This window comes from Lagenorhynchus albirostris, chromosome 14 (assembly GCF_949774975.1).
Source record: "Lagenorhynchus albirostris chromosome 14, mLagAlb1.1, whole genome shotgun sequence".
NCBI lineage: Eukaryota > Metazoa > Chordata > Mammalia > Artiodactyla > Delphinidae > Lagenorhynchus > Lagenorhynchus albirostris.
Window position 1 is genome coordinate 64,056,260 of NC_083108.1, and position 22,995 is coordinate 64,079,254.

The 22,995-nt window shown below is 50.2% G+C and overlaps 1 pseudogene and 2 gene segments (V, D, J or C); all 3 read right to left on the minus strand.

Annotated features, from left to right (window-relative positions):
- Positions 1-2,594: 2,594 nt before the first annotated feature.
- LOC132532233 (immunoglobulin lambda variable 2-18-like) lies at positions 2,595-5,628 on the minus strand (annotated as a pseudogene).
- Positions 5,629-5,783: 155 nt separating this feature from the next.
- LOC132532234 (immunoglobulin lambda variable 2-18-like) lies at positions 5,784-16,615 on the minus strand. The segment is given in 4 exon segments: positions 5,784-5,799; positions 15,774-15,861; positions 16,108-16,440; positions 16,544-16,615. Coding segments are annotated over 4 exon segments (483 nt in total).
- A 5,079-nt stretch (positions 16,616-21,694) lies between these two features.
- Positions 21,695-22,226, minus strand: LOC132532235 (immunoglobulin lambda variable 2-18-like). The segment is given in 2 exon segments: positions 21,695-22,050; positions 22,154-22,226. Coding segments are annotated over 2 exon segments (402 nt in total).
- Between the last annotated feature and the right edge of the window lie 769 nt (positions 22,227-22,995).

The following is a 22,995-nucleotide window of genomic DNA, read 5'->3' on the forward strand; positions in this document are numbered from 1 at the left end:
TGTGGGTGTGTTGAGTATGTATATTTATCGATGTTTATATATGGATACACATCCAAATACATAGACACACACACACACACACATATATAGGCAGAGAGAGAAAATGAGAGAGAAGCTGATATAATGAAAAGCGAAGATGGCAATAGTGAAAAATGATGGATCTGGGAAAAAGGTATGAAGCAGTTCTTTATGAAATCTTCAAATTCATTTAAGTTTGTAATTATTGGCAAATGATAACAAACAAGCAACAACTGAAAGCCTGTATTTAAGAGTGAAGGGGCTGGAGGGAGCTAAAGGGAGGTTTTGGCCTCACTTCCCCATGACCTTGGACCACTGTGCCAAGGGCTACTACTTGAAGCTAAGCTACAGTAATAATCAGCCTCGTCCTCAGCCTGGAGCCCAGAGATCGTCAGGGAGGCCGTGTTGCCAGACTTGGAGCCAGAGAAGCGATCAGGGATCCCTGAGGGTCGTTTATTGACCTCATAAATCAGGGTTTTGGGGGCCGTGCCTGGGAGCTGTTGGTACCAGCCGACTTCGTTATATTTCCCTATGTCACTGCTGGTTCCAGCACAAGAGATGGTGACCGTCTGTCCCAGATTCCCGGACACTGAGGGAGGCTGAGTCAGGCCAGACTGGGCCCAGGACCTTGGAAAGAAGAGAAACACACTCTGGTCAGTTCAGTGCTGGGGCCCAGGTCACCCGGAGGACAAAGACGCAAAGGATCAGCCAGATGTCCCTGGGGTCCCTTCCCTGGAGGCCTGTGTCCTGAGTGAGGAGGGTGACAAGGAGCAGAGCCCAGGCCATGGTGGAGACGCCCCAGACGCTGCCTTCTGAGCCCCCAGTCCCGGGCCTGGTCCCCCAGACCTCTCTTATCCCCTCCGCCCAGAGGAGGGAGGGGCCTCCATGCAAATCTGCTCCCTGCACTGCCTGTCCTCACCACCTCTGCTCTAGCCCTTGATTCTGGTAACGTCTGCGTCTCTGGACAGCAGAGCTGCCTGAGAAATTAAAACAGGTTATCATGTATTGTCTGATTCAGGACAGACTGAGAAGGTGACGGAGGCCGGGACCCGGAGCCCAGCTGGCTGTGTCCTCTTCTCCTGTGGGGGATCATGTTGGATGCAGAGGGATCCTAGGACTCCCCTCCTTTTGCAAGGAGGAGGGGAGCAAGGCATCTATGCTGGGGAGGAGAGGGCATCCCGTGACCCCTCTTCCAGGGACTCAGGGAGAGCCGGGGACCCTCTCCTTGTCCCTCATGCCCTCCCCAGTCCCCTAGGCTAAGGTGCTCAGGCGTCACTCTCTCCGCTGCTCTGTGGTGGTTGGAGATTGGAGATGCTCCCTGACATGTCCACTATAGGAATTATGGGATATGGTAGACATTGGACACCCCTCCCTCGTGACCTCCTTAGGCCTGGCTCGGGAGCAGCTGCTGAGATTTTGAACAGGACAGAATGACAACACAGACAACCTCCCCCAAATCCGGGCCCTGCTGCCCCCCAGTGGCCTCAGTGGTGAGAGCTGAGCCCAGGGAGACAGCTGAGTTGGGCTGGACACCCAGGTCTCCCCCTCCCCAGCTCAGTGCTAGGCCCCCATCCCTGCAGACAAGCCTCACCTTCCCTCGACTTCCTCCAGAATGAAGTATGTCACCTGCAAAATCAGGAGGCCCAGATGCCCCCCTCGGGGTCACCTTGCTCGTCCCAGGAGGGCCTTGTCACAGGGTTGGTGATGGGGGATGGAAGTGGGCTCAGGACCGAGAGAACCTGAGATATAAGCTAATCCTATCTCGTTAAGGATGCCGAGGAGAGAAACGGGCCCCCGAGAAATGCCTGAATCCTCAAATATAGAAAAAAGGATAATGTGAGACACAGAGAGAGCTCTGTCCAGACAGAGAATGACCCAGGGAATCAAGGGGCAGATTCTGGGACTGGGGCTCTGGAGGAGGGACCGGGTCAGGAGGGGCCTGGGGGTCCAGCTCTGGGTCCTATCCTTGGGGGCGGGGGTCATGGGGACACAGACTTGCCCTGTCTTCCCCTTTGTGCCTTTCAGACGCCCTCACCTCAGAGCCTGGCACCTTCCTGAGGTCAAGGCTCTTCATCACAGACACACTTCCCCAAGGGTGTTTTTCCAGAAAGAGCTGAGTTTGCAGTATATATTACACTCAGGATGATGGGTCCTTTCTGGTTGGAAATGGACATGAGCCCTCAGGCAATGGACTAGGAGTTTATGAAACACAAATACTTTGATGAAGGTTTTCAGTGTCACTCTTCATATCACACGACCACATACCATGAGCTAAGGGGGTGAGGCCCTGGCTGAGCTTGGGGTGGGTGAAGGGGAGCTTCTGGGGATGGGAAAGGAAAAGTGTGCGAGGAGGTGTTAGCCCTGGATTTGAGACAATTTTTGGCGTGTGTTTCACAGAGGTATGTGCTGTACTATGTAGACATTCGTTTAACGATGACTTTTTTTGAGATTATAATAAAGCGGGGACTGGTTCAGGACCTTCTCACAGGTCAATCAGTCAGGCATCTGACACCAGGTCAGAGCCCAGCGGTTTGGATCTTTATATCTGGGGACTGCTGTGGACAGGCCTCCTGTGATCACTCCAGGTGTCCAGTGCTTCCTGCAAGAAGCAAACCCCGCGGTCACGGGAGCTGTCTTGCCTCTGCTGCACGTTTGTTCATACAAGCAGCAACTCAGGGCCCCTCATGATTCGGGTGTCACGGTTGAACTAAAAATTCCTGAGATGTTTGCGCCCACTCAATAAGACATGACGGAAATATAATAAGAATGACTGCCTCTAAAGGAGGGAAATTACTACTAACACATAATAGGAGTGATAGGCAATAAAGTAAAAGCATATACCTATTAAGAATCACTAAAATCAATGACTGGATTCTTACCTTTTTGGAATAATTAAATATGGGATTCATTAAATACCAACAGTTTAAGAAAAGAAAGAGAAAATATCCCGAAAAGTTTAATGACACCTAACCCAGAAATTCAATGGACACATAAAGGTAACAGCCCAGCGACGCTGATCCCTCGTTGCGGTGAATAACAACAACAGTGGCAGATATCCTGACCATAGAGAAAGCTAAGCCATTTCATGTTACCTCCACCCAAAGGGGCTTTTCTCGCATCATTGTAAAATTATATTCATATATAGTTAAATTATTTGAAGCACCACAGGAAGCTGCCGCTATAGCCTGAGACTCCACGCACTGCACACCAGGACAGTGACGGCTCCAGAAGCTCCTCCTGAAGCATCCTCTGCTTTGTTGGGAATTTTCCCCGTTGTAAAAACAGTAACTAATTTCACATCAGGAGAGTGTATCCCACCTTTAGAACAGACACTCAGAGAGACCATGGCGGCTCCCGACCCCCTGTGCACAGCTGACCCTTGGTAAAGATCCAGCCGGTGCCCTTACACTCAGGGAGCAAGTCTCCCCACAGGTGCCACAGGGGATCCCGGAACAGTGGCCTCTGTGCCACCTCTGTTGTCTCCACCAGGACACACACCTGTCGGGCAGCTGCAGCGTCTCACCAGACTTACACACAAGGGACCCTGACTCAGGACACGGTTCAGTGTCTAGTAACTGAGACCCCTTCCCCCTGTGCTGTGACCCACTGCTGCTGGGGGTCCCTGTATGACCCTCTTCAAGCCAAGGTGATTCAAGCATGATGATACTGACCTATGTGTTTATAAGTAAAGAAAGAAGGTAACAGGTAAAAGCTTAGAAAAATTAGTGATGATGAGAAGATTGAGCTTCCTGGTAAGAGGATTGTATTAGTCAGGGTTCTCTAGGGAAACAAAACAAAAGAAATATATACATATAGATAACGAAGAATTTTATGTAAGTTATATATATATACTGAGAGAGAGAGATTATTATTGATTATTGAGCACGGAACTCCCAGGAGTTGATCTCTTCAGCCTGAAAGCTGGGAACGCTGGTGATGTAATTCAGTTTGTGTCCAAAGATTTGGGAACCAGGGGAGCCAGTGATGTAAATTCCAGTCTGAGGGCTGGAGAAGTTGAGGTGAAATGTCCCAGCTCATGCAGTGAGAAGAGAACACAGACGTGTTCTTTTTCCTTTTCCTTTTGCTCTGCACAGACCCTCAACAGATTGGGCAATGCCCACCCACACTGGGGAGGGCAATGTATTTACCGAGTCCCCAGATTCAAATGCTCATCTCATCCAGGAACACCTGCCCGGACCCATCCAGAAATGATGCTTCATCTGAGTCCCCTGTGACCAGTCAAAGTGACACACAAATTTAACCATCTCAGTGACCATCCACGCTGATTTGCCCCACAATGAGGCCCAGCCAGGACAGGGCAGTTTCAGTGGTAAAACTGGGAAATTTCTGGCATCAGGAGACTTGGTCATGGCCCAGTTCTGGTGCTTATGCTTGGGTCCACCCAGATGTTCAAACCAGGAGGTCGATGCTGACGATGCAGTATTATTCGACCATGAGAAGGAATCAAGTACTCATATGTGCTTCAAGGGGAAAGAACATTGAAAACATTTTAAAGAATGAGAGAAGCCAGACACCAAGGTCCACATAGGGTATCATGGCATTTGTGTGAAAAGTCTGGAACAGGCAGGAAGTACATTAATGTTTGGAGGGCTGGAGTGACAGAGAAAGGGGATTGCCTGGTGACAGATGAGGAGTTCCTTTTCCGGGGATGAAAATACCCTGGAAGATTGAGTGTTAGTGGATGTTCAAACTTGTGAATACATTAAACACCACTGGATCCATCACCTTAAAATGATGTATGTGATGGACTGTGAAGCCTATGGTAGAAAGAACATGAAGGCTTGGTTACTGATAGATACAAATTACACTCAAATGATTCAGAAAAGAAATGTTTTGTGTTCCTGGGTGTGTGCTGTGTGTGCGTATAGACGTACAAAGGCAGAGAGAGAACGAGAGACAACGGGATATGAGAAAGGCGAATCTTGCAAAGTATTCAAAAATAGTGAATCTGGGAAAAGGTTCTGCAGACTTCCTTATAGACCTTTAAATTTTTATTTAAGTTTTTAATTACGACAAAATAATAACAAAAACAAATGAAAGCCTCAGTTTAGGAGTGAAGGGATGAATGAGCTCAGAGGACGTTTTAGTCCCACTTCTCCATGAACTGGGACCACTGTGCACAGCGCTACTACTTGTATATGAGGTGCAGTAATAATCAGCCTCGTCCTCAGCCTGGAGCTCAGGGATGGTCAGGGAGGCCGTGTTCGCAGACTTGGATCCAGAGAAGCGGTCAGGGATCCCTGAGGGCCCTTATTCACCTCATAAATCAGGGTTTTGGAGGCTGTGCCTGGGCGCAGTTGGTACCAGCCAACAGCGTTATATTTCCCGATGTCGTTGCTGGTTCCAGCAACAGGAGATGGTGACCGTCTGTCCCGTGTTGCCGGACACTGAGGGAGGCTGAGTCAGGCCAGACTGGGCCCAATGCCCTGGAAAGGGGAGAAACACACTCTGGTAAATCCCGTTCTGGGGCCCAGGTCACCTTGAGAACAAAGACACACAAGATCAGCCAGATGTCCCTGGGGTCCCTTCCCTGGAGGCCTCACCTGTGCCCTGAGTGAGGAGGGTGACAAGGAACAGAGCCCAGGCCATGGTGGTGACACCCCAGACGCTGCCTTCTGAGCCCCAGCCCTGGGCCTGCTCCCCCAGACCTCTCTTATCCCCTCCCCCCAGAGGAGGGAGGGGCCTCCATGCAGATCAGCTTCCTGCACCTGATGCTCCTCACCCCTCTGCCCTGGCCCTGGACACTAGATGTTCTGCATCCTGGGGGGAGAATATAGCTCAGGGATTTAAACGTTTTGACACATAGATGACATGTATATACAGGAGCATGAATTGTTTGTAGCTGGTTTGCAGGGAGAGAAAGACCAGCTGAAGTCCCTCAGGCAATGAGCTCCTGCACCTTCAGGGTCTCTGCTGGGACAGGACTGTGTCTCTGGGAACCACAGTGCAGGGGACATTCTGCAGCGCCCTCTGCTGGATGTCTATCTCCAAGGTCTCTATGTTTGGGAAAGAGACAGGCCCACCAGGGGAAACACCTGCTGTTTGCTGGGTGGCTGTGGGGAGCCCCAGCTGCAGCCTTGTCCCATCCCCACCCCCACCTCTTTGTTCTGAAGCATCTGCACATCGAATCCACGAGCAGGTCCTTGACACCCAGCCCCCCACCCCAGGTCCCAGACTGGCCCTGGAACCTAGAGTCTCTGCGTCCCTGTACAGCAGGGTTCTTCTGAGAAGATGAAAACTCTGTGACACGTTGTGCTTAGTCAGGACACTGACCATTACAGGGCCCAGGAATGGGGCCATCCTGGGATGTCCCTGTCATGCACTATTTGAGTCAAGACGTCGTTGGCCAATAATCCCGATAACCACTCTTTGGGTTTTGCGGGTGGAAGGTGAGGACAGGGGCCCGAGGGGCTGGGGTGACTTAGAGATTCCATCCCTTCTCCTCCCGGCACCACAGGGGAGCTGGAGGTGTGCATCCCCTTCCCTCACCTGTCCCGTCAGCAGGACGGGGCCCCTGCCACCCCGTCCCCTGCCTCTGCAGGGCTCGGAGGAGGAGCCCTGGGACCCCCCACTTGTTCCTCCTCCTCCTCCTCCCAGCTCAGCGCCAGCCACCCTGTCCCTCCTCATCCCCTCCCTGCCCCTGTCCTTTGTCCTGCAGCCTCATCAGGATGGAATTGTCACCTGCCTCCCCAGGTGACTCAGACCCACCCCTGCAGGGTCTCTAATCTTGTCTCAGCATGACCTTGTCTCAGGGACAGTGACCTTGAGGAGATCTCAGCCCAGGGCAGGGGAAGCTACTCAATAAATGACCAACCCCATAGGTACACTGATGGGAAATATGGGCCCATGAGATGAAGCTGAATTCTCAAAAGCGTTCGAAAAAAGGAATAATATAAGAAGGAGTTAGAGCCCGCCAGGAAGGAGGGAGCCCTAATGGAAATGAGGGAAGATGCCAGGGTTTAAGGGGCTGGGAGGAGGGGCTGGGTCAGAGTTCAGCTCAGGGCCCAGCCGCAGGGACCTCTCCTCAGGCAGGTCTATCTGCCACATGGTGCAAGTGAGGATTCTCCTCTGTCCTCAGCGGGAGGTCCTCACCCCAGAGCTGGTGTCTCGCTGAGGTCAGGCTCCTCTGTCTACAGATACGCTGGACCCAGTGTGTTTTGTGTGTTTTCTAGACAGAGAATCAGGGCGGACTGACTGGTCTTTCCCAAGATTATCACTGTCTCAGTATCTGAAATGTCTAGTTCCTGATTATGAGGAAAGCTGACAGTTGGTATAATTTCCCTCTGCATCCCAGGGTTTATGCTCCTGCCTCTGGGTACAGGGCCCCGCGGGTGATGCAGATGGAGTACCCGGTCCCCACAGAGCAGACCCCCGCATCCTTCCCGGGTACAATGGGGCGGGGGCACCCAGGAGTGATGGTGCTGGGTGTGTGTGTGTGTGTGTGTGTGTGTGTGTGTAACCGAACAAGACCCCTATGGAGCCTTCCAGGGACAGGCCATCCCCAATATCCTCTGCTTTAGCTCTTCTCTGAAGTACCTGGATAATAGTATTTGATGCAAATTTCCTGAGTTGTTTTGCGGATGTGAAATCCCCGCAATGCCCACCAGATGGAAGAACTACTTGGTGACCATGAGCACATAGCCCCAGCCCCCAGGAGCCTAAGGACGGATAATGTTAAGCCCTGTGACTCCACCGTGCTGCTTCACCATCAGCCAATCAGAGAACTGTGCACACGCTGATCATGTACCCTGTGACCACCTCTCTCCTGGCCTTTAAAAACGCTTTGCTAAAACCCGCAAGGGTCTAGAAGGTCCGCAGATGCCAGACAGGAGATGCCTAGGAAACCAGCCTCTGGTAAGGGCCTTGCTGGTCTGATGAGTTTCCCTGTGATACAATTCTTCACACACATTGTCACCATTTGACGCTGGAGATGAAGCCCGTCCCTCGGAAAGGCGTCCGGGAAGATTCTCCTGGTGCCCTCGGACTTGACCTCATGCACCATTGTCCTTTGCTGATTTTCCTTTGTCTCCTTTCACTGAAGGAAATCACAGCCATGAGGTTGACTCCCTACTGAGTCCCAAGAGTCTTCTCAGTGGGCCTAAAATGAGCGTTTGGGGAGAATTTTAATAATTTGAAAAAATTTTTATAATTTTTTCCCTTCACCTAGAATTTTTTTTGACCAAGTAGGAATTTAGCAGGCTTCTACCTTTTTCAGTTCCAGGAATACCACGATTAACAAGCCAGTGACAGAGATCTGCACACATCAGACTCTTCTCGTTGCTGCTTTGACTCCACTGGCCATGACGGTAGCCTTGCCCTTGGTAGGGGAGGCCCACCCCTTGGCCCCGGCCACCCAGGATCCAGCTCCTCCCGTTGCGTTTAGGATTTGCAGCTGAGGGGCTGCAGTTCCCACTCTAAGTTCTGCCTTGGAGAAGAGTGAGCACAGGGCCATTCAAGGATGCTCCAATCTCATTACCTTTTGAATCCCTTTGTCTCCAGGCAGGTCTGGCTTCTCTAGGTCACTCACTAGAGGCCATCTTGGATTCTGCGTCCACCAGCCAACCTGCAAAGTGCTGAGGCTCTTTCTCCCTCCCCGAGCTGCAGGGAACATGAAACGCAGAGTCTCTGGGGAGTGAGCCCAGATCACAAATCCAGCTGCCCAGCTTGATGTTCCTCTCACCATTGCCCCCACCCTCGAATCCCTTCCCAACGTGTTCTGGGGATTTCTGTCTGTGTGAATTAGGAGAACCAAGCAGTTCTTGGAGTGCAGTGCCCCTCTCGAGGTTCACACTCTATTCTCATGTTAGCAAACTGCTGGGACCCGAGTCTAATTGTTGGTCCAGAAGCAAAGAGGGGCAATGGGGGCGGGGGGTCCTGAGGAGAATCAGCACAGCCTCACGTGGCAGCTTCCTCAGGGCAGCCGTGACCTTTTCCTTGGGCAATGCAGGGTCAATCGCCCGAGACAGATGTGGAAAGACCTGTACCACTGGGTGTGGGGAGGCGTCTTCCACAGGCAAAGAAGACACATGAGAATTGAGGGGCTCAATGTCCCCGGGTCCCTCAGGTCCTCCCACACATCCCCACCCAAGCTGCAGGATCCGGTTCTTTCCCAACCACCTTCTTCACTACAAGGCTGGGACTCAACTTTGCTGGAATGTAGCCAATTGAAGGAGGAGGGTCTGGGTTGGCTTTTCAGCTATTTCAGTCCAGGTGCTGCACGAGATGAGGCTCTCCTCCAGGGCACTCTGGAAAGCTCGCATGTCACTTGTGCGGCCCTTGGGATGGGATCTTGAATCACTAAGCTCATCTTTTTCTCTCCCTACTCTATCCAGCAACATTCCGAGCAGATACCTCGTCATGATATTCTGTAGGGTTCCCAGAACGTTCCAAAATATCATATACAGGGTCACTCAGCTCCTCGATTCTTACAAGTGGTTGCTTAGAAGAATCCAAGGCAGGGATTTTTCTCATTCCAATGAACAGGTCATGACATACACTAGCTGTGCTCTCTGTACTAATGGAAATAGCTATTAGCACCATTCAGTAGAACCAGATTAGACAGCCAATTCCAGAAACCTCAGAATCAGTTGAGAAAAATCATCCTTAAAATTCTATTGTTCTCGAAGCACTCCGGGTACCAAAATCGGGATTAGTCACATGGCTCCAGAGAAACAGGAAAATATATATATAATTTATTATAGGAATTGATTCACACCATAATGGAAGTTGAAGGTGTCTCACAATCTAACAGCAAGCTGAGGGACCAGGAAAGCCAGTGATATAATTCAGTCTGAGTCCAGAGGCCTGTGAATCGGGGTCGAGGACGTAAGTCCTGGTCGGAGATTGAAAGCTGAAGAAGCAGCAGTGCCAATGTCCAGGGTCAGGAGAAGGTGATGCCTCTGATGACGAGGAGAGAGCAAACGTCCCCTTCCTCTCCCTTTTTGTTCTATTCAGGCCCTCAACTCAAGGACAGTGCCCACTGCATCACACCAGTGATCTTTTCTACTCAGTCTGTGGACTCAAATGCCAATATCCTCCTCCTGAGACATCCTCACAGACACCAAGAAATAATGTTTTAACCGCAGTATGGGCATCTCTTAGGCAAATAGACACATAAAATTAACCATCACACTGCTGTGGAAGAGCTGGTAAGAGTGGCACATCACACAGGATGAGGAAGTGCTTACCATCCCAAGACAATAACCCCAAGATCATATTTCCCACCGCCTCCACTGTAGGCAGAGGGAGGAGCTCAGAGACCACTGACCTCTCACGGTCGAGCTGCATGAGGCTGGCAGCTCAGGGAGGAGAAGCATCTTCAGAGCAATAGGGAGCCTGTGAGCTCAGGGACGTTTTGGTCTCACTTCCCCATGAAATTGGACCACTGTGCACAGCATAACCACTTCCATATGAACTACAGTAATAAACGGCCTCGTCCTCAGCCTGGAGCCCAGAGATGGTCAGGGAGGCCGTGTTGCCAGACTTGGAGCCAGAGAAGCGATCAGGGATCCCTGAAGGCCGTTTATTGTTATCATAAATCAGGGTTTTGGGGGCCATGCCTGGGAGCTGTTGGTACCAGCCGACATAACTGCTGGTTCCAGCACAAGAGATGGTGACCGTCTGTCCCAGATTCCCGGACACTGAGGGAGGCTGAGTCGGGACAGACTGGGCCCAGGATCCTGGAAAGAGGAGAAACACACTCTAGTCAGTTCTATCACCGTGAGGAAAAAGACACAAAGGATCAGCCAGATGTCCCTGGGGTCCCTTCCCTGGAGGCCTCACCTGTGCCCTGAGTGAGGAGGGTGACAAGGAGCAGAGCCCAAGCCATGGTGGAGACACCCCAGACGCTGCCTTCTGAACCCCCAGCCCTCGGCCTGCTCCCCCAGACCTCTCTTATCCCCTCCCCCTCAGAGGAGGGAGGGGCCTCCATGCAAATCAGCTTCCTGCACCTGCCCTTGCTCACTCTCTCCTCACCCCTCTGACCTGGCTCTAGAGGCATCCATGGACAGCAGGGCTCATCTGAAATGATGAAAACTCTGTGACACGTTGTCCTTAGTCTGGACACTGACCATTACAGGGCCCAGGAATGGGGCCATCCTGGGATGTCCCTGTCATGCACTATTTGAGTCAAGACGTCGTTGGCCAATAATCCCGATAACCACTCTTTGGGTTTTGCGGGTGGAAGGTGAGGACAGGGGCCCGAGGGGCTGGGGTGACTTAGAGATTCCATCCCGTCTCCTCCCGGCACCACAGGGGAGCTGGGGGTGTGCATCCCCCTCCCTCACCTGTCCCGGCAGCAGGACGGGGCCCCTGCCCCCCGTCCCCTGCCTCTGCAGGGCTCGGAGGAGGGGCCCTGGGACCTTTATTGGCCTTCCTAGCAAAGGGCTTATGAAGCAGAGCAGATTGAGGACGCTGACCCCACACTCTCCTTTAGGGGCTCAGGAGGCAGCACCTGGGGGCTTCATACAGGTCAGGAAACCAGACCAGAACCCCCCCAAACCCAGGCCCTTGCTGCCTCCTGGTGGCCTTAGATGGGGATGACCAAGCCCCAGGGAGGCAGCTGAGTGGGGCTGAGCCCCCAGCTCTGACCCCCCCAACTTGTTCCTCCTCCTCCTCCTCCCAGCCCAGCACCAGTGACTCTGTCCCTCCTCATCCCCTCCATGGGCTCAGCCTTTGTCCTGCAGCCCCATCAGGACAGAATTGTCACCTTCCTCCCCACGTGGCTCAGAAGGGCCCCTGCAGGGTCTCTAATCTTGTCTCAGCATGACCTTGTCTCAGGGACAGTGACCTTGAGGAGATCTCAGCTCAGGGCAGGGGAACCTCACACAATAAATGACTCCACCCCCATACGTACGCGGATGAGAAATTGGGCCCATGAGATGAATCTGAATTCTCAAAACGCTTTGAAAACGAATAATGTAAGAAGGATTTTAGTTCCGTCAGGATGGAGGGAGACCTAATGGAAAATGAAGGAAGATGCCAGGGTGTGCAGGGCTGGGAGGGGGGACTGGGTCAGAGTCGGCCTCAGGGCCCAGCTGCAGGGACTTCTCCTCAGGCAGGTCTGTCTGCCACGTGGTGCAAGTGAGGATTCTCCTCTGTCCTCAGCGGGAGGTCCTCACCCCAGAGCTGGCGCCTCCCTGAGGTCAGACACCTGTGTCCAGATGCTGGACCCATTGTGTTTTCTAGACAGAGAATCAGGGCTGACTGGTGTTTCCCAACATTGTCACTTTCTCAGTATCTGAAATGTCTAGTACCTGATTACGAAGAAAGTTGACAATTGGTGTAATTGTCCTTTGCATCCCAGGGTTTATGCTCCTGCCTCTGGGCACAGGGCCCCGGGGGTGATGCAGAAGGAGCTCCAGGTCCCCACAGAACAGATTCCTGTTTCTTTCCTGGGTACTGTGGAGGGGACCCAGGAGTGATGGCGCTGGGTGTGTGTGTCGGTGTCTGTCTGTCTGTCTGTATTTGTGTGGGGCTGTGTGTGTGTTTCTTCACAGAGACAGAGCACATCCTGCGATAGAACATAGCCTGGACCTGATGGTGAGATGTTGGGTTTCCCTTGGATCCAGGACCTGCACTCAGGCGCAGGAATACACGTAGGATCTGTGCACATCAGAGTTACCCCACAGCCTGAGACTAGTGTCCTTAGATAGACCTGCCCACAAGACTCGCCCTTGGTTTGTGTCTTGTGATTAGATTTCAGGAAGGTTTAGGCCATTCCCCAAGAAGAATGACCCCCTGAGTCTCCACTTTCCTGCAACCTTATGGTTTATTCTGAAGCCCTGACCTGCTCCCCAGCGGGAATCTGGAATTTCGGTAGATGCCAGGCACAGGATGCCTAGGAGACCAGCCTCCAGTAAGAGTCTTGTGGGTCTGATGAGGCTCCCTGGGGGACAATTCTTCACGCACGTTGTCACCATTTAACTGTGGTGATGAAGCCCGACCTTGGAAAAGGTTTCCTGGAAGTTTATCCTCGTTTCCTCAGATTTCACCTCATCCACCAAGCCCTTTGCTGATTTTGCTTGGTCTCCCTTCACTGAAGGAAATCACAGCCCCCAGGACACCTCTCTACTGAGTCTTGTGGGTCTTCTTAATGACGAAAGTAGTTGCCTGTGGTCTTGGGGACACTCGACACAGGATGATCTGAGAAAACAAGCAGCAAACCCAGGGTCTAGGGTTTCCCTCTGTCTCCTGCCATCTGCACCCGGGGGGTAAAAGTCATCATGGGAATCAGGGTCTGCACTAAACTCCACCCCTCCCTGGACACCCAGGACCACCCAGAGAAGCAGTAAGTCAGGAGCACTGGAAACTCCCCACCACCCTTGGAACAAGCTCCAGTGAGAGGATTATCAGGTCCACACTCGGAACTCCTGCTCTCCAGACTTTCAGTGTGAGCTCCTGTCTACACCCCTGTTGGTTTCTCTCTGTGGCTCCTTGATCCCAAGGCAGGGACCCCAGATGAGGCCACGCTCGCCGCCCCCCCACCAGGAAGCTGGTCTGGAGCCTCTGCCTTGTGGATTTTAAGAGCTGCCAGAGCTCCCACAAGAGCCTCAGGCTGCCACCCAGCCTCCATGAGGAGGGATCCCATATAGCAGGAGGGAGTCCTCTGCCAGTCAGCACATGTTTTGTCCTCATTAGGGAGAAAATGCACAAATAGTCCAGATCTTCTTTCTCCACAACACAGGCTAATGTCCACTGCTTCCTTCTTGGTTTATCCTTTCAATATGCCATACGTTTGCAGTGGGAAAATAACCAAAGCAAACCACCTGCAGGAAAGTTATTGTCTACCCACTTTTGATGGTGAATCCTTATTGGATTTCCCATGACTCGTATTCTGCCTTGAACATATTACAACAGCAAAGAGTACGGAGATTTTTTAAAAATTTAATCGAATTTTCAGAGATTCTTCATCTCTGCTCCAGAAAACGTAACCCATCGGATATCCCTTGACCCTTCATTCACTGTGAACTCTTAGGAAATTTCCTCTCTGTCCACCCCGCCCCCAAACCTGAGCAAGGGCTCCTGTTCTCACTTCCGGGATGTGGATAAAAAACAAGACACACCTTCAGTCCAGAGCAGGGTCCCACATGCTGTCTGGAGTAATGTTTGGGCATCACATTGGACGGGGCACAAAATGGCAAGAGATGCTCTTGACTAGAGTCTGTTGCTTTGTGTCCCGAGATTTTCATTTCATTGAGATTCCGAGAATCAAAATATCATCTATGATAGAAAGTACCTTTTTTCTTAGTCAAACATATGTTTCCAAACCCACCTAAAATATTGGGTCAAAACTTCTCCAGGAGTTTTCTCATCAGACAGAAGGGAATCAATGATCCTCTAGATTCAGTGTGTATCCCATCGTGCTCTTTTGAAAACCCATCCATATCCTGCTCAGTGACAGAGCTGTTAGTACCTGCAGTGAGGACGGGAGTGGGGAGGGGTCCGTGTGTGGACACAAGGTGACCTTTGCTCTGATTGTTAGGCACGAACACACACATCTGCCTACAAGTACCCACACTGGATTGTTTAAACTGCAAGCTCAGGGTTACTATATTCAGGGGAATATTTGATATCACAGCTCAGTCTACTTTGTAGAATGTGACTTCTGAACATGTGGAAAGCCATATTCAGGTCATTCTCATTAAAAGAAAAAGTCTTGCTTTGAAAAATGTAACACTGATTATAAATGCAGCTATATGTTTAACAGAAAGAAAGAAGAAAGAAATAACAGGACAGATGCAAAGGAGCAATGGCTGTTTCCATAATAATGGTGGAGGGTAGAAATCATAACAGAGGCTATTTCAGGAGAGTAAAAACACTGATTCCCGCACTGCACACTTATTAGCAGCTATAATCCCAATGAAAGTAGAACTTAGCAATGAAGTTGGTCAATATTGTCTACACTCTACTTGAGCTCTGATGATATAGATAGAAAGACCAAAGATTCTGGTCATTTGTAAAATGCTGTGATAAAGACAAATGAATACACACATTGAGACTAACATAGACTTGGAAAATAAGGGGCCTAATTGGTTGGGTTAAAAATAATCAGGTTTATCAGGAAGATGATTTAGACAAGAAAAGCATGCCCAGGACCGGCATAGAGTGAGCCATATATGACGAGCCTTCCAAAGATAGAGGACCGATTGACACTTGAAAACAGCCCGATTGACACATGACTCCAACTTCATGAGAGCCAGCAGCCAGGACCCCAAGAAAGAGCTGCTCTCCAGTCCTGGATGCATGAAAACACAGTTATCAAATGTTCCTCTTCACTTGTTACTGTGGGGATGATGTGTCCTGAGGAATCCAACCAACGTACTTTTTCATCTAAACTATTGAATTTGGGATATCCCTGGTGGTCCAGAGGTTGAGACACAGCACTTACATTGCAGAGGGTGAAGTTTCGATCCCTGGTCAGGGAACATAGATCCCACAAGCTGTGTGACATGGCCGCAGAAAACACAACAAAAACCAAAACAAAACATAAAAAACAAATTTTTTTAAACTACTGAATTCACATAATTTACATTTTAGTAATGTTTCCATTTGAAAACTGTCTTTCAGGTTCAAGAAAAATTTAATATTGAAGCCACGACACTCACGCCTGTTTTTCAATGAATTCTCACAGGTGTTAGATGTGCTGGGATTCCACCTGGAAGCTGCATTGGCTCTTCATGGAAACATGTGACCTTGATATCACTGAGGAAGGGAGGACATACCCTCCAACCCACCCTCCATACTGGAGCCATGTTGCAAAGAGCCCATCGTATTGGAAGACTGTCTTCCTGTAGGGCTGTCCCTGGACAGGGTTCACCGATGCTAGGACAGAGACAATTCTGAGACCCAGAGTGTGTCCCCAACCCTCCCTGGTTCAGCCCACTCAGATGCAGGTCAAAGAGCAGGGACAACAAACAGGAAAATCACACATTGTCCTTTGTCCTCATCCCTCTGCAGGGTCCTCAGATCTCCTCTCAGCTGTAAATGCTTCAACCACAGATGCAAATGAGCAACCAGCAGAGTCACAGCAACGGGGAGCCTGTGAGCCAGGGCAGGATTTGGTCTCACTTCCCAATGAACTTGGACCACTGTGCACAGTGTTACCACTTCTAGCTGAGCTACAGTAATAATCGGCCTCGTCCTCAGCCTGGAGCCCAGAGATGGTCAGGGAGGCCGTGTTGCCAGACTTGGAGCCAGAGAAGCGATCAGGGATCCCTGAGGGCCGTTTATTGACATCATAAATCAGGGTTTTGGGGGCCGTGCCTGGGAGCTGTTGGTACCAGCCGACATAGTTATATTTCCCTATGTCACTGCTGGTTCCAGCACAAGAGATGGTGACCGTCTGTCCCAGATTCCCGGACACTGAGGGAGGCTGAGTCAGGCCAGACTGGGCCCAGGATCCTGGAAAGAGGAGAAACACACTCTAGTCAGTTCTGTCACCCTGGGGACAAAGACACAAAGGATCAGCCAGATGTCCCTAGGGTCCCTTTCCTAGAGGCCTCACCTGTGTCCTGAGTGAGGAGGGTGACAAGGAGCAGAGCCCAGGCCATGGTGGAGACGCCCCAGACGCTGCCTTCTGAGACCCCAGCCCTCAGCCTGCTCCCCCAAACCTCTCTTATCCCCTCCACCCAGAGGAGGGAGGGGCCTCCATGCAGATCAGCTTCCTGCACCTGCCCCTCCTCCCCCCCTCTGCTCACCCCCTCTGACATGGTTTGTTCCAGATTCTTCTGCATCCCTGCACAGCAGAGATTATTGGAGACTTAACTCCTTCACATGGTGTGTGAGGACAGAACGAGTCCATGACAGGATGTGGGAAAGGAATCCAGCCCGGGATTTCCTGTCTCTCCTGGTGTGAGAGTCATGGTGCTTCCTGGGGGAGGATCCCAGAAGGTCCCCTCTGTGCTCTTGGGACAAAGGAGAGGCCCTGAGCCCAGGCGGCTGAAAGATCCAACTGCCCCGCTTTCTGAGAGTTAAAGGCAGAGCTGCGTACCAGTATCCCCTCAAATACTTCTCTTTTAAAAATTTTATTGAAGGGCTTCCCAGGTGGCGCAGTGGTTGAGTCCGCCTGCCAATGCAGGGGACACGGGTTTTTGCCCCGGTCTGGGAGGATCCCACATGCCACGGAGCGGCTGGGCCCATGAGCCATGGCCGCTGAGCCTGCGCATCCGGAACCTGTGCTCCGCAACGGAAGGGGCTACAACGGTGAGAGGCCCGCGCACCGCAAACAAACCAAAAAACCAAACAAAAAAATTTCTTGAAGGGACTTCCGTGGCGGTCCAGTGGTTAAGGCTGCACACTTCCACTGCAGGCGGTGAGGGTTTGATCCATGGTCGGAGGACTAAGGTGCTGCATGTCGCGTGGCGCAACTAAAGAATTTTTAAAAATTAAAAAAAAGAGAAAAAAGAAACAAAAAATTCTATTGAAGTATAGTTGGATTACAATGTTGTGTGAATCTCTGCTGTACAGCAAAGTGACTCACTTATTCATTTATATATACATTCTCTTTCTTATTCTTTTCCATTATGGTTTGTCATAGGATATTGAAAACAGTTCCCTGTACTATACCGTAGGACCTTGTTGTCTATCCATCCTATATATAGTAGTTTGTATCTGCTGGTCCCAACTCCCAATCCATCCCTCCCCCACTCCCAACTCCCTCTCATCCCCCTCAGTTGGGAGGGTCCTCAGATTCCCCTCCAGCCTCTGTCACCAAAGTGCTGTGAGTCTGAGGCCCAAGCGTGAGCCCTGGGCCATTTAGTAGCACTTTTGAAGATGATTTCTTGGGGCACAAATGCTTTGGGACTAAGAGGGGTTACGCAGGAAGCAGCTCTTGAAAGTTCACACAGGACAGTAGAAGCCACAGGTACCTTCCCTGAATCCTGGCCCTTGCTGCCCCCTGGTGGCTTCAGATGGTGCCAACCAAGGCCCTGGAACCTGAGGGACAGAAAACAACCTGGTCCCCAGACTGCCTGCTGTGCAGCTCCTTGTAGGACATTTCCGAAGAGCAGGTCCAAGTTTGTGTAAATGAACTGACATGGAAAGCACAGTTCACAAAAGGTGGATGGAATTAACCACCTGGACTCAACAGGGCAGAGAGTCTGATTAAACCAAAATGCCAACATAGGATTTAAAGACCTATAGTTTCATCACATAATATTGGCCACACCAGGATAGAATGAAATCATTTGGCATATGGAAAACCAGAACATCTCAACAGTATGGAAGGGAAAGTTAACAGAGCGTGTCTCACAGATCTGCTGGAATTATGTCACAAAGGTATTCATTCATTTTGTTAAAAATGATGCAAGAAATAAGGACGGAACCTACTGAAGTCAATAGAGAGATACAGAGTGTCAGCCAATATATAAGAGAAAAATCTAAAAAAGAGTGATGTATGTATATGTATAACTGATTCAATTTGCTGGACAGCAGAAACTAACACAACAGTGTAAATCTGCTATATTCCAATAAAATGTTTTTAAGAAAGAAAGTCTCAGCTACGCAATAGAAGGTGGAAAAAACCACAGTGAATCTACTACAGAGAAAATTCCAGCAGATGGGATTAACGACAGGCAGAGCACTGGATAATGAAAGATTTCTGACTTGAAGTCATGCAATGGAAACAGTCCCTTGTTGAACAGAAGGGGGGAATATGAATTTAAAAGAATGAAGTAGTATCCACAAATTATGGAACTTCAATTGACCTAATACACGAATAATTGGAGTTCCCAAAGGAGAGGAGACAGAGAGACACAGAGAAACCCTCACATCCAGAATCCTGACACGCCTCAGGGTGTAGAAACGAGAGGGCAACCACATCGAGTTTCATTGTAATGAAATCTTGAGCTGTGGACAATTTTGAGACCCCTCTTCAGGTTGATTGACTATTGGTATGTTAGGAAAATGTCAGCTAGAGAACTAGTTCCAGGACGTCCCTGGTGGTCCAGTGGTTAAGACGCAGTGCTTCCAATGCAGGGGGCACGGTTTCCATCCTTGTTCGGGGAGCTAAGATCCCACATGCCACATGGTGGGGTCAAAAAAAAAAGAAAACCCAGTTCCCTGCAGATTCTACCACAATGTTTCCTCCTCTCTCTCCCTCTCCCCAACCTCACGACACAAACGTCTGTCCCAGAGTTCTTCACTCTGGTCTTTGTGGGTGCGTGGAGCACATGCACAACTATGATTGTTTCCTTCAAACCCAAGTCAAACAATACTGATAGTCAGAGTCATATATCAGAGTTTAGGAAGAGTCCAAAGAACATAGGAGTACAGAAAAGCACAAATATGGAAGCCAAGATGCATGTCGACAAGTGTTTACTGACTTTTTCCTGAGAAAGGCCAGTGCCAGGTCTGCAGTGGTGCTAAGTAGACCTGTCATTCCTTAGGTCGTGGTCGGTGGTGAGTATGGTCGTGATGAGCTGAGGTAACTTAACAATTATAATGAGTGTGAGTCCTTACAGATGCAGGTAGATCTGCAGATTCTCTCTCCTTTTAGTCGTGAGGCTGGTAGACCACTGCCCACTAACCCCACCGACAGATTTGCTCTAGGGAGAGGGTGAACCACATGTCCTGGATAAGGGGGCACGGCAGAGCTGACTCTGTGGGGCTCAGGAGGAGAAGCCTGTGTTCCTCCAGAGTTTTGTAGCCTCTGCCCACCTCTCTGGAATGGCCATCTCCCACGGAGGCCTTTCTCCAATGGGCAACCGGCAGAAAGATTCACCTACAAGGAAGATGACATCATCCAGCTGCTGACATACCTGACACCATCCTGTAAAGTTGGATGCGCGTCGCCCGGAGTCTGATTTGTACTGTATGGCTGGCTAGGATTGTCTTGACATGAACAATTTTCTAGGGTCTTGATCAGCCAGGAACAATCTCTCTCGCTTCCTCCCAGTGAAGTGATCTCAGACAACTCCTGGAGTCCACGTCCCGCTGAATAGCAGGACACGTGGGACAGCTGATACCCTGAGAATATTCGCCTTAGAAATACTGGACCCACCCACATCCCACAAGGCCAGATGCCTGACTCTAGGCTTCCTTGTCTTTCCTCTGGGACCCTGTCTGCCATCTTCAGGACGGGCTCCAGGAAATCCAGGGAAGCCCCGCCCAGGACCAAGCTGAGCCTCTGTTAGGGTCCATGTCTCTTGGGGCCTCACCTGTATACACACTACCCTTTCCTCACTCAGTGGGTTGGATGCTTGTACCCACTGCTTCAAACTACTTTGTTTGGGGGATGCATATCGAGGAAGGCTGGGGCAGGAATGTAAAGAAAGGCCATGGAATGATTAACCCTGGAGTAAGCAAACCAGCTAATTGGGGAGTGGGGTAGACAGATGTGCTTTGGGGGGTAGATTTCGTCTGGGGTTATGTGGTTTCTGTTTATTATTCCTCCTTAAATTGTGAGTGTGCATTTCACACATTCTTCTTCAGGAATGCTGCATTTCATAATCAAAGGACTTGTGCAAAATACACTGAAAGAGACATGACTACATTTCCTCTCCTTAGCTACATAGACCAGGACTCAGACATGGAGGAAATTTTCACGAAAAACTGCAAGTGTAAGATGCAAAGCTGCACTTGAAGCCTTGCAGATGGTAGAAACAGGCACCTGGAACGTCTGAACAAAGTGGAAAGGAAAAGAGAGTCATCGTCGGGACAAAGACCGTCTCAGGCTGTTTGATGCAGCTGAGACCGTGCCCCCTCCCTGCCCCTCCAGCTCATCCAGGACACATGCAAACAGCACCTAGAGGGAAGGGGAGACGCCCCCACCCGGGATCCTTAGGAGGCTCTGAGAAGGAGAGAAGATGAAGCCTTGACTGCCTCTGAAGATGTCCCTGAGGGGAATGTCGTGTTTTCATTTCATCTCGGGAAGTGAGGTGAACCTAGAATTTTCATTCCCCAGGCCCCGAAAGGATCACTCTGTAATGGGTTGTGACAGGAGAGAGAAAAAATGAATGTGAATCTGTGAATTGATTACTTGATCCATCAGATGAAGTACATCCTTATAATGCAGTATTATTCGGCTGTAAGAAGGGGGAAGTAGTGAATATGCTTCCACAGGAATGAGCCTGGAAACATTAGGCCATGTGGGGGGATCCTGGCACAGAGGTCCGAGGGGGACAGGGAGTGACTGCAGGTGGGTGACGTGTGTCTTGAGGGGCAGGAAGCATCTGGACTCTGGAGTGATCATGGATGGACTAACTTGTCAATACATTAAAAACCCTGATTCTACACCTTAAATGATGACTGTGATTTCATGTGAACTCTGTCTAAAAGAAATGTATTAAGTCTTAGATGCTGATGAATGAAACCTATTCCCAGTGGTTCAGAAAATGAATGTTTTGTTTATGTGTGTGGTTGTGATGAGTATGTATATTTATCGATGTTTATATATGGATACACATCCAAATACATACACACACACAGACACACACACACACACATATATAGGCAGAGAGAGAAAATGAGAGAGAAGCTGATATAATGAAAAGCGAAGATGGCAATAGTGAAAAATGATGGATCTGGGAAAAAGGTATGAAGCAGTTCTTTATGAAATCTTCAAATTCATTTAAGTTTGTAATTATTGGCGAATAAATTAATAACAAACAAGCAACAACTGAAAGCCTGTATTTAAGAGTGAAGGGGCTGGAGGGAGCTAAAGGGAGGTTTTGGTCTCACTTCCCCGTGACCTTGGACCACTGTGCCAAGTGCTACTACTTGAATCTGAGCTACAGTAATAAACGGCCTCGTCCTCAGCCCGGAGCCCAGAGATGGTCAGGGAGGCCGTGTTGCCAGACTTGGAGCCAGAGAAGCGATCAGGGATCCCTGAGGGTCGTTTATTGACCTCATAAATCAAGATTTTGGGGGCCGTGCCTGGGAGCTGTTGGTACCAGCTGACATAGTTATATTTCCCTATGTCACTGCTGGTTCCAGCACAAGAGATGGTGACCGTCTGTCCCAGATTCCCGGACACTGAGGGAGGCTGAGTCAGGCCAGACTGGGCCCAGGACCCTGGAAAGAGGAGAAACACACTCTAGTCAGTTCTGTCACCCAGAGGACAAAGACACAAAGGATCAGTCAGATGTCCCTGGGGTCCCTTCCCTGGAGGCCTCACCTGTGTCCTGAGTGAGGAGGGTGACAAGGAGCAGAGCCCAGGCCATGGTGGAGACGCCCCAGACGCTGCCTTCTGAGCCCCCAGCCCTCGGCCTGGTCCCCCTGAACTCTCTTATCCGCTCCCCACCAGAGGAGGGAGGGGCTTCCATGCAAATCTGCTTCCTGCACCCCTTCTTCTCACCCCCTCTGACATGGTTTGTTCTAGATTCTTCTACATCCCTGGACAGCAGACAATCCTGGAGAATTAACTCCTTCACATGGTTTGTAAGGACAGAACGAGTCCATGACAGGATGTGGGAAAGGAATCCAGCCCGGGATTTCCTGTCTCCTGGTGTGAGAGTCATCATGGTTCCTGGGGGAGGAATCCCAGAAGGTCCCCTCTGTGCTCTTGGGACAAAGGAGAGGCCCTGAGCCCAGGCGGCTGAGAGATACATCTGCCCCACTTTCCAGGAGTCAGAGGCAGAGCTGGGGACAGTAACCCCTCAACTCCCTCTTTTTTAAAAACATTTTATTGAAGGGACTTCCATGGCAGTCCAGTGGTTAACACTCTGTGCTTCCACTGCAGGGGGTGCAGGTTTGACCCCTGGTCGGGGAGCTCCAATCCTGCATGCCGCATAGTGCTGCGAAAAATGAAAAAAAGAAGAAAAAGAAAGAAAAGAACCAAGAAACTGAACATTCTTATTGAAGTGTGCTTGATTTACAATGCTGTGTGAATTCCTGCTGTTCAATAAAGTGAGTCAGTTATACTCTATATACATTTTTTCATATTCTTTTCCATTTTGGTTTATCAGAAGATATTGAATAGAGTCCCCTGTGCTATACCATAGGTCCTTGATGTTTATC